The sequence below is a fragment of the Sceloporus occidentalis genome, unplaced genomic scaffold (genome assembly GCF_023333645.1).
Source record: "Sceloporus occidentalis isolate IW3139 unplaced genomic scaffold, rSceOcc1.0.p SCAF_1, whole genome shotgun sequence".
NCBI classification, from domain to species: Eukaryota; Metazoa; Chordata; class Lepidosauria; order Squamata; family Phrynosomatidae; genus Sceloporus; species Sceloporus occidentalis.
In genome coordinates this window covers 57,728,304-57,740,919 of record NW_028316981.1, presented here as the reverse complement: position 1 = coordinate 57,740,919, position 12,616 = coordinate 57,728,304, and the positions used below count along the sequence as shown (strand labels likewise).

At 41.9% G+C, this 12,616-nt stretch overlaps 1 protein-coding gene across 2 annotated transcripts in view; it reads right to left on the bottom strand.

The window, feature by feature from the left end:
- The window catches only part of LOC149321447 (protein DENND6A-like), a 47,240-nt gene that overhangs the window by 11,644 nt on the left and 22,980 nt on the right, over positions 1 to 12,616 (bottom strand). For both annotated transcript variants that reach the window (XM_089522181.1, XM_089522191.1), the window contains exons 10-12: positions 12,487 to 12,609; positions 6,865 to 6,960; positions 5,581 to 5,675 (exon numbers count right to left, since the gene is read on the bottom strand). In XM_089522181.1, coding sequence (XP_089378307.1) covers positions 5,581 to 5,675; positions 6,865 to 6,960; positions 12,487 to 12,609 — 314 coding nt within the window. The remainder of the gene's footprint in view (positions 1 to 5,580; positions 5,676 to 6,864; positions 6,961 to 12,486; positions 12,610 to 12,616) is intronic.

Sequence of the window (12,616 nt, the reverse complement as noted above, 5' to 3'; positions counted from 1 at the left end):
ATGCCAACACAGAAGTAAATCCCACTGACTTCAATGGGACATTAAATCCTACACAATGATTCAGATAAATAGACAGCCAAACAATGTGGCCAGAAACACTTCAGATCAATTCAGTTCAAAATCAAAGTCAGTACGCTGATGACACCCAAATATGCTTCTCTGTGTCTCTGACTGATGCAGTGACCAGGGATGGCATCTCCCCTCTAGATGCCTGTCTGGAGTCAATAATGGGCTGGATGAGGGAAAACAGACTCAGCTTGAATCCAGAGAAAACGGAAGTACTCGTGATAGGTTCCCCTGGCCCGGGATGGATATTTGTCCACCTGTCCTGAACAGGGTCACGCTCCCCCTGAAGGACTCAGTTTGCAGTCTGGGGGTGCTTCTGGACTCGTCGTTCCACCTTACATCTCAGGTGGATGCGAGTCAGGAGCACTTGTTATCAGCTTCGGCTGCTACGCCAGCTGCGACCCTACCTGGGCCGGGGGGACCTTGAAACGGTGGTACATGCTCTGGTGACCTCTCGGTTGGATTTCTGTAACGCGCTCTACATGGGTCAACCCTTGTACCAAACCCAGAAGCTTCAATTAGTGCAGAACATGGCAGCAAGGTTGGTCACTGGATGTTCCAGGACCAGCCATATAATGCCTGTCCTACAAGATCTACATTGGCTGCCCATTCGCTTCCGGGCGCAATACAAGGTGTTGGTTATTACCTATAAAGCCCTAAATGGCTTGGGCCCAGGGTACTTGGAGGACCGCCTCTCCCCATATAATCCGCCCCGCGCTCTCAGGTCGGCTGGGAAGCAACTGTTGAGGGTTCCAGACACGAAGTATTCTGTGACTGCACAGAGGGCGTTCTCTATCTCGGCCCCGCAGCTTTGGAACTCTCTTCCCGGTGAGCTCTGCTCGGCTACCTCCCTTGACCTATTTAGGAAGAGGTTAAAAACCTTCCTCTTCCAACAGGCTTTCCCCCAGATGTTGTAAGATCTGCTCTCTCCCTGCTGCACTTGTTGCACCAGCACTTTAAGCTAGTTTTTGTATGGTTTTAATCTTGTAATTTTAATATTGTTTTTAATAGTTTATATATCGATTTGGATGCTTATGTGATTACTGTTTGTAAAGTGTACATTTGTGTACTTCTGTGTAACCCACTTTGATCTGCCAAGGAAAAGCGGGCTATAAATAATCAGATTATTATTATTATTATTATTATTATTTGCCACTTTATATGCAAATTATAAAAAGTTATTTTAAAAATGTGTAAAGCAAATGAAAGACTGCCCTTAATGGTGTTTTCTAAATTAATATTGGAAAAGACAGTACTTACTGTGGTAATCTAAAACAAACAAAACCTAAAAAGGCAAACATTCATTCATTCATTCATTCATTCATTCATTTATTTATTTATTTTTATTTAGGTATTTATATCCCGCCCTTCAGCCCTAATGGTTCTCAGGGCGGCTTACATTTATTTATTTTTTTAACCAGACAGTTCCCTGCCCGCAGGCTTACAATCTAAAAGACACGACACAAAAGGAGAAGGAAATGGTGAGGGGGGAGGGGATCAGGTCCAGCATTCTTCTCTCCCTCTGAGGCCTGGACCAAGGCAGATGGATCGGAGGGAGGGCTCTGTTTCTTCCAGGCAGGAAAACATCTTTTATATAAACATCTTTTATAGCTCCAATTTGTTAGCTTTAGAGAGTGCAACCTTGCATAACTGCTCTTTACTTTTATTCAAAAGGGCAATGTACTAATGTGTTCTGATAAATGTGCCTTCTCCATGGTTTAGAAATCTAAGCCTGACAGTATGACAACATGAACTTGGCTGTCCCTGCCATTAAAAAATATTGTTGCAAATATCACAAATACCACCTTTTTCAATGGCAGGGCACATGTCTTGTGTCCATGGATAGACCAGTCTAATCCTAGATTATTTCCAAGTTGAGGAATCTAGTAGCAGGGCTACGAAAAACCCCTGCCTGAGAACTTTTGAGAGCTGCTCCCTGACAAAGTTGATCAAGTGTAATCTTTCCCTGACTATGCAAGTTTGGGATGATATGAATTGTAATCTAATGTATCTGAAGGCCCCCAAGGTGAGGACTGCTGGCACATACTATACTTGGCTAGAAGGTCCAATGATCTCATGCAACATAAGGCAGCCTCCTGTGCGGGTGCCAGGAAATTATCACAAGGCTAAGTCAACTGCTTTCTTTGTTTGTACTGCTAGAATAGGATAACAAAGGGAAAGAACACCAGGGGGGAAGACAACATGGTTCTACTTGCTAATGGGGTTGTTCCCACTTAAGATTTGAAACGATTTAAAATACAACGTTTTTAATAAAATCGATTCAAAATAACACTGTTCTTATCCCGCTATCCGAATCGCTTTGTTCATCGTTCCCATCTGGTTATTTAAATCGAAGTTTTTACCTGCAAGCGTTCCTACTTGGCATGAAATCGGTGTTTAAATAAAGTGATTCTTCTCCTCCATACCTTATTTGGAGCTGTCAATCAATAGTACGTCAGAATGACGTAACGTTAATCCGGAATATTTGGAAGCGATTTATCTTTTGGCATCGTTTCCATTTCATTGACTGTTTGTGAATTTAGCGAATTTAGGAAAGCGAATTTAGGAAACCCAAGCTCTTTCCAGAGGAACTATGGGATAGGTTTTGCATGACAGCATCGCCTCTTCATGTCTCCCAAAAGACAGCCAGGGAGAATCCCTTCAGAGAGCACAGAGATCAATGGGGGAGGCTTCTGGCAAAGCGAATTTAAGAAACCCAAGCTCTTTCCAGAGGAACTATGGGATAGGTTTTCCATGACAGCATCCCCTCTTCATGTCTCCCAAAAGACAGCCAGGGAGAATCCCTTCAGAGAGCACAGAGATCAATGGGAGAGGCTTCTGGCAAAGTGAAGCTCTTTCCAGAGGAACTATGGGATAGGTTTTGGAGGGCAGCATCCTGTCTCCCAAGACAGCCAGGGAGAATCCCTTCAGAGAGCACAGAGATCAATGGGAGAGGCTTCTGGCAAAGCGAAGCTCTTTCCAGAGGAACTATGGGATAGGTTTTGGAGGGCAGCATCCTGTCTCCCAAGACAGCCAGGGAGAATCCCTTCAGAGAGCACAGAGATCAATGGAAGAGGCTTCTGGCAAAGCGAAGCGCTTTCCAGAGGAACTATGGGATAGGTTTTGGAGGGCAGCATCCTGTCTCCCAAGACAGCCAGGGAGAATCCCTTCAGAGAGCACAGAGATCAATGGGAGAGGCTTCTGGCAAAGCAAAGCTCTTTCCAGAGGAACTATGGGATAGGTTTTGGAGGGCAGCATCCTGTCTCCCAAGACAGCCAGGGAGAATCCCTTCAGAGAGCACAGAGATCAATGGGAGAGGCTTCTGGCAAAGCGAAGCTCTTTCCAGAGGAACTATGGGAGAATCCCTTCAGAGAGCCCAGAGATCAATGAAGGAGGCTGCTGGAAAAGCAGGGAGGGAGCACTCTTCCCAAAGATTCTCTTTCCAGGGTTGGAGGAGAAGGCAGATTCCATTTGAGAAAGGGAGAGAGAAAGGCTCTATCCCCCCCCCCCATTGATTAGAGCCCTTCCCTGCCTGGGCGAGATCAGATGTCTCCTCGCGAGGAGCCATCCCTTCCCTGCCTCTCCTCCGTTAGAAATGGGCTCTCCCCACACAGAGGGGAGGTTGCAATCCACCGGGGGAAGCCTTGAGCAGCCGGGACTTCAGGTGTTTAAAGCGCTGAAGAGATTAAGCGCCTGTAAACCATTAAAATAAAAAATAAAAATAATCCTTATCTCTTATTGAAAGAACACAGCGGACAAAGGGGTGAGGGAAGCAAAAATGGCGACAGCCAGACGCATGGGGACAGAAAGGGCAACTCCCCCAAGGACAGCCCCATCGCACTCCGCTCCTCCCATTCATCTAACGCAATTTCAAAGGCTGTCGTTCCTATTTAAATGCTCCGGTTCCTAAATCGAATCAATGGAAAAACGTAGGTCGGACCCTAGTGTTTTTTTAACACACGTTAAATGAGGAAAACTCGATTCAAAATTTTATTCCGCTCTACAATTCGATTTGTAGTGGGGACGATTGCGGGTTGCTCTAGAACCGTTCTAGGTTTAAATCGGATCCTAATAGGAACGCCACTCCTTGGATTCGATTCAGAACGCGGGGTTTCACCTAGTGAGAACAACCCCAATGGGGAATTGAAGGTAATTCAAGAGGATTTCATCATTCCAGAATTCAGCACACGAACAGACAATGCCTTGGTTGCATCTTTCCCTACTTCAGGGATGACCACACACAGTGTTGACATCGGGAAAACCTGTGAGCCACATTCCCTCTGTTGATGGCAAGCAGCAGCAAGCCTGTTCAGGGCTATGGAGTACATTCATGCAGTTCTGTCAGTGGAATGATGGGAGTGGGGGACATACAGTCCCTGTGTGCCCTCTACATGACTTCTCCCCCTCAGCTTTCCATGATATTGAAAACTCCACTTTGGAGATTTTTCCAGCTCTCTAGAGAAGATAACAAGGGTGCACAGGAGCTGTATAGGAAAGAAGCACCCCTCCTTCCTGGTTCTGCTGAAAGAATGGATGTATGAATATTTTGCTTCATCAGATTTTGGCTAAGATACAGTTGTGTCATAAAAAAGCATGGGGAAAATAGCAAGTCCTGGAGAGTGAAGTAGAGGAGAAGACAGAGACAGCTTGGTACTGATCACACCTCTGTTTTGCCTCTTCTACTATCTCCTCCATCAGCAAAGCCCTACACATGTTTTAGGATGATCAAGACACTTTGGTTTTCTGAACACAAGTTTAACATAATTAAATGAATAATTCCCATCATTCCACTGACAGAACAACCTTTGCTATATAAAAGCTCAAAACCTGTCCATTAATATCTGAAATTAAGTATACCTTGCATAAATACATTCCTTTACATTACAAAGAAGTCAATCTGGTGGAAGACTGTAACTTCTAAATCATCTGTCACAACTTCTGTCTATTATATTCTGCCAATCTCACTTTGAAATCCTACTCAGCGTTGATTGCACACCAGCAAATTGATTATTTGGTCTGATCCATTAATTCATCACTTGAGGGATGCAGCGGCTTAGTGGTTAAGATGCCAATTCTGACAATCAGAAGATCAAAGGGTTGGCAGTTCGAGGCCCAAGTGCTGCATGATGGGATGAACTCCTATCACTAGTCCCAGCTTCTGCCAACTTAGCAGTTCGAAAGCATACAAATGCAAGCAGATAGGTACTATTTCAGTGGGAAGGTAACAGCGTTCGGTGCCATCATGCTGGCCACATGACCACCAAATTCATCTTTGGACAATGCTGGCTCTTTGGCTTAGTAATGGAGATGAGCACTGCCCCCTACAATCAGTTACAACCAGACCTTCATGTCAAGGGACTACCTTTACCTTTACTTCCATTACTTCAGCTTCAACCCAGGTTCAGTTTTTGAAGATTTCAGTCTATAAAGTGTTTCAAATCAATCAGTAATATAAATAAGTTGTAATATTCTGTACACGTCAAAACAAAAATGCATTCTATTTAAAGACCTTACCTGATAGTTTAATGTCTCCTATTCGGATGATGTGTGGCCAATGTTGTAGTGTTTTAGCAAAAAATGGATTTGTCACTCCTAGTATGACCGAAGGCCTGAAATGTAGAAGATCCTTCAATGAGATCAGCAAGTTTCTCACAGATTCAAAGTTATCTACATGAAAGAATAGCCATGTAGGAAGAGTAACTCTTTAGGAAGAGTAACTAGAAGAGAACCTATGGCACACTGAAGGCTAAGATATTCCCAGCATAGGTATGTAAAGAGGTATGATCCAGAAAAGGAAAGAGATTTTTGCTAGATCTTCCCATAGCCTCTAGCACCACCTACCATGCTGTGCCAGAAGGTCTCCTAACGCTCTGGAGAAAATTTCTGGAGACAAGGCGGAGGGGGGGATTGGGGAGGAAATGCCCTCTCTCCATTTCTGTGAGTTTATTCTGCTGAAGAAATATACAGGACTGAATCCTGTTAATGAGGCAAAAGTTAAACTATGCTTCATAAACCAGTGTAAATGCTTCCACAACACCCAGGGAAAGTTGCAGTTGATATGAACTGCAGGGGATGCTTACAGATGTACAGCCAAGACTAATGGGAAAAAAACAACAACAACAATTCACATACATACATGAAGCACACAGATATCTAGCTGATCCAATTTCAAACTGCTGACAGTATCACTTAGAAACAAAACAAAATACCTATTGTTTTAAACTCTATATTGGGAAATAGTAAGATTATAGCATGGCATCAGCTGTTTTCTAGATAGCTTTATCCTTCACTTTTGAAGCTGTACACTAATTAACCATTTTAATTGAATTTAGTACTTAAGGGATAGAAATCTATTAAGATTTCAAAGCAGAGGCCTCTTGTCTATACTTAGCCCCTTTAAGGCTGGAACTCTACACACAACTGCCTAGCAGAAAGTCCCACTACCCAAAGGGAGTTATTTCTGAGCGTGTTGCACAGATACGTCTCTCGTTCCAGAATTATGATCAAGGTATTATTACTCTAAATGACAGCCACTGTGGTGTAGTAGTTTGGGTGTTGGACTAATGACCTTGGAAATTGGGGTTCAAATCCCTGTTTAGCCATGGAAACACACTGGATGACTTTGAGCAAGTCACTGTCTCAGCCTCAGAGGAAGGCAAAGGCAAATTCCCTCTAACAAATCTTGCCAAGCAAACCCCATGACAGATTTACTTTAGGGCCACCATAAGTCAGAATGAGCAGAAGGCGCACAACAATTACTCCAAACAACATTTTGTAAGCGAAATTCATTTTACTTACGGAGTCTGTGTACGAGTGGTATATTCTTTGAATTCACTGTCATGTATTGTAAAATAAGGTCTAAAATCACTGTAGTATTTTAGTGGTGAAATACAACTGCAAAAGCAAACACAGAGAAGGTTAAATATAAGTACACATGTGATATTTGTGCCTTTTATTTGGTGATGAATCTAAATAATCTCTGTTATTATTTTCTCAGTCAACTGTAACAATATTTGCTGCTGAACTAATAATCTCATTCTCAAAATGGAGAACCTTATGTAGCATGAAAATACACTTCTATGAACTATGGGGGGTTTATTAGTCATCTTGTGAGAACCAAGATTTGCAGAAGTGTAAAAAAAAATGTGTAGAAAATAACTGAAGGGGGGAACCCCTTCCTTCCTGAAAACAGCTAACTGAAGCCATAAACATTTGGTTGTTTTGAGGAAGGGATTCCCGCCTTCAGTTTTTTCCTGCTTTTTTACACCTCTGCAAAGCTTGGCTCTCTCACACTCAGTGGCCACAGAATATGACTGATGGTGGGGGTAGAGAGTCTTAAGGTGGGGGAATGTTTACATGTAATGGAACTGGAGTGTCCTGAAAAACTGCATGGCTGGACAATGGGAACCCTGAACAGGAGTAATCCACACCATCAAACTTGGTTGAAAACCTCACATGTAATTAATTTAATTTTAATTTTTGAACACTATTCTTGAAAGGAGGAGGTAAAATACTTTTAAATAAATCAAATAAAAATTAAGCAATTAATCAACAGGAGAAAATTTTAATCTGTGGAAACTGAGATTTAAAGATACAACTATGTCTTTTTGCACGGTGTTCTGATGAATAAGATTACTAAAGTAATGAAAAATAAAACATTCATGGTAGCCTTTCCTTCTTACAATGGCCAGTAACTTTTGTTCATTAAGTCAGAAATATCAAACTTCAATATTTTGAAAAAATAATAGAGATTCTCAGGTGATGTATTAGATGAAGTAATTAATTTATTGGTTAAAAATCAAATGAAACCATTTTAATTGACTGTGAAGTTAAACATACATAATTCCCTCAAATTCCTCAGTCCTTCATTTCCACCCTCTTTTGGTTACGTCCCAGCTTGTCAATTTTCTTTTTAATAACCACAATAATCAGGTGAGATATGATCAAAGAAGGATTTACCATACATCCCTAGATCTGTACATTATATTTCTGCTGATGCAGCCTAGAACTGAACTAGTTATATCAAATTGTTGCTTTTATTTATTTATTTATTTATTTATTTATTTATTTATTTATTTTCCTAGATTGCCTTTCACCCAAAAAGAGACCCAAGGCTGCTTATAAATAACAATTATTTTAAAACTTTACAATAAAAATTTAAAAACAATTAAAACCATCTAGCTAAAAACAGTAGAAAATTACATAAAACATATAAGAGTTTTAAAAACAAAACGTAACTAGAACACACATCCCATATAAATGCCTCCCTGACATGATTATATATGTAGATACTTTCCATGCGTACTACCAAGAAAGAAAAAGGTAGAGTGAGGGAGAAGTTGCCAGGCATAAGGATTTGGAGACATTTTTTTGGAAATCCCTGCAGATCAGTTTTCAAATTTCTTTCTTTCTTTCTTTCTTTCTTTCTTTCTTTCTTTCACTTACATCCCACCTTCCTCTCAAAATGGAGTCCAAGGCAGCTTTCCCCTGAAGAAGGCCATACAAATATTTCTTGCCCAAAATGTGGTGGACTAATTTGAGGAATAAACTGCACTGTTCCATGGTGGACTGCATCCAAATATGGGAAAAATCTTGAAGCCTGCCACATACACATATAGCAGGAACTCTGGTATCATGATGATTATTTGGGAGCGGTTTTGTTATGCTGTTGCTGCCAGAGGTATTCTTTTGGATATCTGCCTTGCTGAATGCCTGTTTATGGCACTGCCCAAACTGGAAAAATCTCTCACACTACTAAGAGCAGGTAGAAAGCCAATGTGGTATAATGGCTTGCCCCTGGAAATCAGGATTCAAATCCCTGCTCTGCCATGAAAGTGAATGGGTGATCTTGGGCAAGTCACAGTCTCAGCCTCAGAGGATGGCAATGGCAAACACCTTCTTTAGAAACATGCCAAGAAAACCACATGATAGGTTTGCCTTAGGATTGCCATAAGTCAGAAATGACTTGAAGGCACAACAGAACAACAACAACAACCAAGATCCTCTCTAGTTTTCTATCTGATGAACAAAAATAAGTAAGAGAAGGCCTCTGATTAGGACATCTTTTTCTTTTTCTATTTCAGTTATTCATAGAATCGTAGAGTTGGAAGAGACCACTAGGGCCATCCAGTCCAACCCCCTGCCATGCAGGAAATCCAAATCAAAGCATCCCTGACAGATGGCCATCCAGCCTCTGTTTAAATACCTCCAAGGAGGGAGACTCCACTACACTCCGAGGAAGTGTGTTCCACTGTCGAACAGCCCTTACTGTCAGGAAGTTCCTCCTAATATGCCATGTTTTTGCCAAAACTGGGACTCAAGATGGCTTATAAAATTAATACCAACAAAAGCAATGCAAGACATAAATAAAATCAAAACAAGTTATTACTTAAAAGCATTTAAACTATCCATAAAATTAAAACTGTGTAAAACAAGTCTATAAAAAGATAAAAGATAAAAACCAGCAAGCATTACAAAAGTCTTGGAACAGAAAAGTCCACAGTGTCAAGCAGACATAATACATTCATTCCCATTAAAAAGAACTGAAAAGGAGAAACTAAAACCAGGAATTATAAGGATCTGATATGGTATACAGACTTACATAAAAGTCTTTCTCTTATAGAGTTTTTGGGAAATGATTTGAATGATTTCAAATCATTTCCAAAAGAGAGATATTTTTATATAAGTCTGTGTACCATACCAGATTCTTACAATTCCTGGTTTTAGTTTCCCCTTTTCAGTTCTTTTTAATGGGAAATAGTGTATTATGTCTGTTTGACACAGTGGACCTTTCTGTTCCAAGGCTGTTTGCTTATTTTTAGATTAAACACCTTAAGCATTTCATTTGTCATTCTAAAAGAAAATATTCCATTATCCATTTTGTTTTTCAAATTTCTCTAGGGAAGAAAGGCCTTGGGGGGAAATTGGGGAAACGTTTTTTCATGATTTTTGGGGGGGTCTTACACATCTTTATGCAGGGATGACCATAATTCTCCTCCAAGCATTGGCTTGGAGAGAGGGCATTGATGCAGGTGGGACTCTGGGATTTGGTGGTTTTCTGTCTAACAGTGATGACAGAGCTGGGGCTGGATTTACACAATCAGTAGCATTTTTAGTTGTTTGGACTCTGAAGTGGAGGCTTCCCTGTTTTTTTTCAATTCTCTCACTACAGAGCCAGAATAACTGTGTCTAGCAACTATGGTCCTACCAGGGATGTAGCCAAGGGAGGGGGGGGGGGTTCTTGGGGTCCGGACCCCCCCCTTCCATTAGAAAAATGAATGGTGTGTGCTGCTGCACCGCCGTGCCCAAGCCCCATTATAATGGTGGCACTTAGTCTGGACCCCCCCCCCCTTCCTAAAATCCTGGCTACGTCCCTGGTCCTACTCCCCCAATGAAATGGCAGACTGCTTTAATGGCAACAAAGATGGAGGAGAGGATGAGGCTAGCCCAGCTCTGTCCCCTAGGGGCCGTGAACCATAGAAGTCCTAGTAATCATTATAGATATAGCAGGAACATTTCCTCCATCTCCATTAAAGGGGCTATAGTGTTAACCAATGAATCCATCCATCCCTGACAATTACTCCAATCGCACTGTGGACACTGTGGAGGGTACTGGAACTTTTAAAATTATATCATCTGTCTGACCCAGATATCCTGAAGGCATCAGATCCCATCTGACCAAGGAAGTTAAGCAAGGTCAGGCCTGGTTAGTAATTGAATGGTTGACCACCAAGTAATACCCGTAGAATACCAGGAAGGAACTGGCAGATAGCCCCTGAGTATTCCTTGCATAAGAAATCTCTATGAAATCCATGGGTTCACCATAAGTCAATGGATGACTTGAAGGCGAACACACACACATCTAGTGGAGAAAATCAGGGTGAAGGGATTGCCTATCTCTCATTCATGTAGAAGAGGGGAGGCAGGGCCCATTCCTCAGATGTCCTTGGTTATCCACAAAACCCAGAATGGGCCAGTGGAAGTGACAGTGCTCAGGACACCTAGATGTAACTGGGTCCTGTGAGGTGTGTCAGACTGAATATCAGTATGGATCTGTCCTCCCATATACTTCCTTGGAGTCCTCAGCTGATAAGACTGTGAGTTTGACAACATGTCAAGTTATTCTCCTGCCAGTGACCCACCAACATACTGGTAAAGGATCCATGAATATGGCAGTCAATTGTGAGAAAATGTAGAAGGTGAAAATAGAAATAATAAGGTAACAAATGAATAAAGAGAGCCTTTAAAAAAAAAAAGGCAACTGAGGACTGAAACAGATGACTGTAAAGGGGCAGCTCTACGCAACTGCATGCTGCGGCCCCAGTCCAGCATTTATCAGGCCCTAAAAGAAGTGGCAAAGTGCCATTCCTATTTGGGCTGGGGAAAAAGTGCCCTTTCTACCACAGTGGTGGCTTTTCAGTGTTTCTGCAGCGCAGTGCAGCATGTGTAAACGTCACACTGCAGAAACTCCGTGACACCACCCACTGTGTCGTTAGCGGGGTGGCATGATGCTAGATTGGGGGACTCGTCAAGGCGTGCGCCATACATACACCACGCCCCACATCACACTGATGTCGGTGTTTTATGCTAGTCTGTTTTGGCCCTGATTCAAGGAAAGTGAGGAATAAAGAATGGTGTATGGAAATTCAAGTAAAGAGAAAAATGGCTGGCTGAAAGGAGAAGCACACAATGAAAAACCTAGGAAGTTCCAGCACAAACTGTGCAAAACGATCTCCTACATGAGAGGGAACTTCAGGTAAATCTTACTGGTTAAAATACCTGCTTGTCAGAGTAAATTGGGAGGAGCAACCCATTGAGGGGATGTCTTCTTCCACTATAGGAAAAGTTTGATTTTACGCAATTCCTGATCTCATAGTAGAGCAGTGGATATATAAAAAGGTAGCATAAACCATTCTGGGACACGCAACAAGTAGAGATCAAGACTGGAATCCTCTGGCTATAAGAGAACATAAGGAACACCATGCTGGATCAGACCAAAGGATCTTGTAGTCCAATATTCTGTTCACAGAGTGGCCCATCAGGTCCCTACAGAAAGTTTGCCAGCAAGGCATGAACACAACTACACTAGAATATAAACACAACTGCACAATCTTTCTCACATTCCCTACAACTTATACACAGAGGCATACTCCTTATAGCACTGGGACTGATACATGGCCATCCTGACTAGTAGCCACTGATGGCTCTTATAGCCATCAGTATATCAGTAACTCTCTCCCCAAAACACAAACCTCCTACAAGTACTTGGCTTACCTGACTGTTTAAGTTTTCTTTACTTGTGCATTTTTATTTTTGCTAAGCAAAAGACAAGAGATTAAAGATTCTGCTAAAGCCTTCACATTTTGTGATTCATAGTGAGATCACAGTCATGCAGCTTTTAAAACTCCTCCATATGTTTACCTTACAAGTGCCAACACAGTTTCTGAAGACTCTGATGGAGATGGTGCCATGACAACAAGCGGTTCCCCTAACAACACAAGCTCCCACAGCATCTGGATGTGGAAGAACACTGGCAGGAAACATCTGAAAC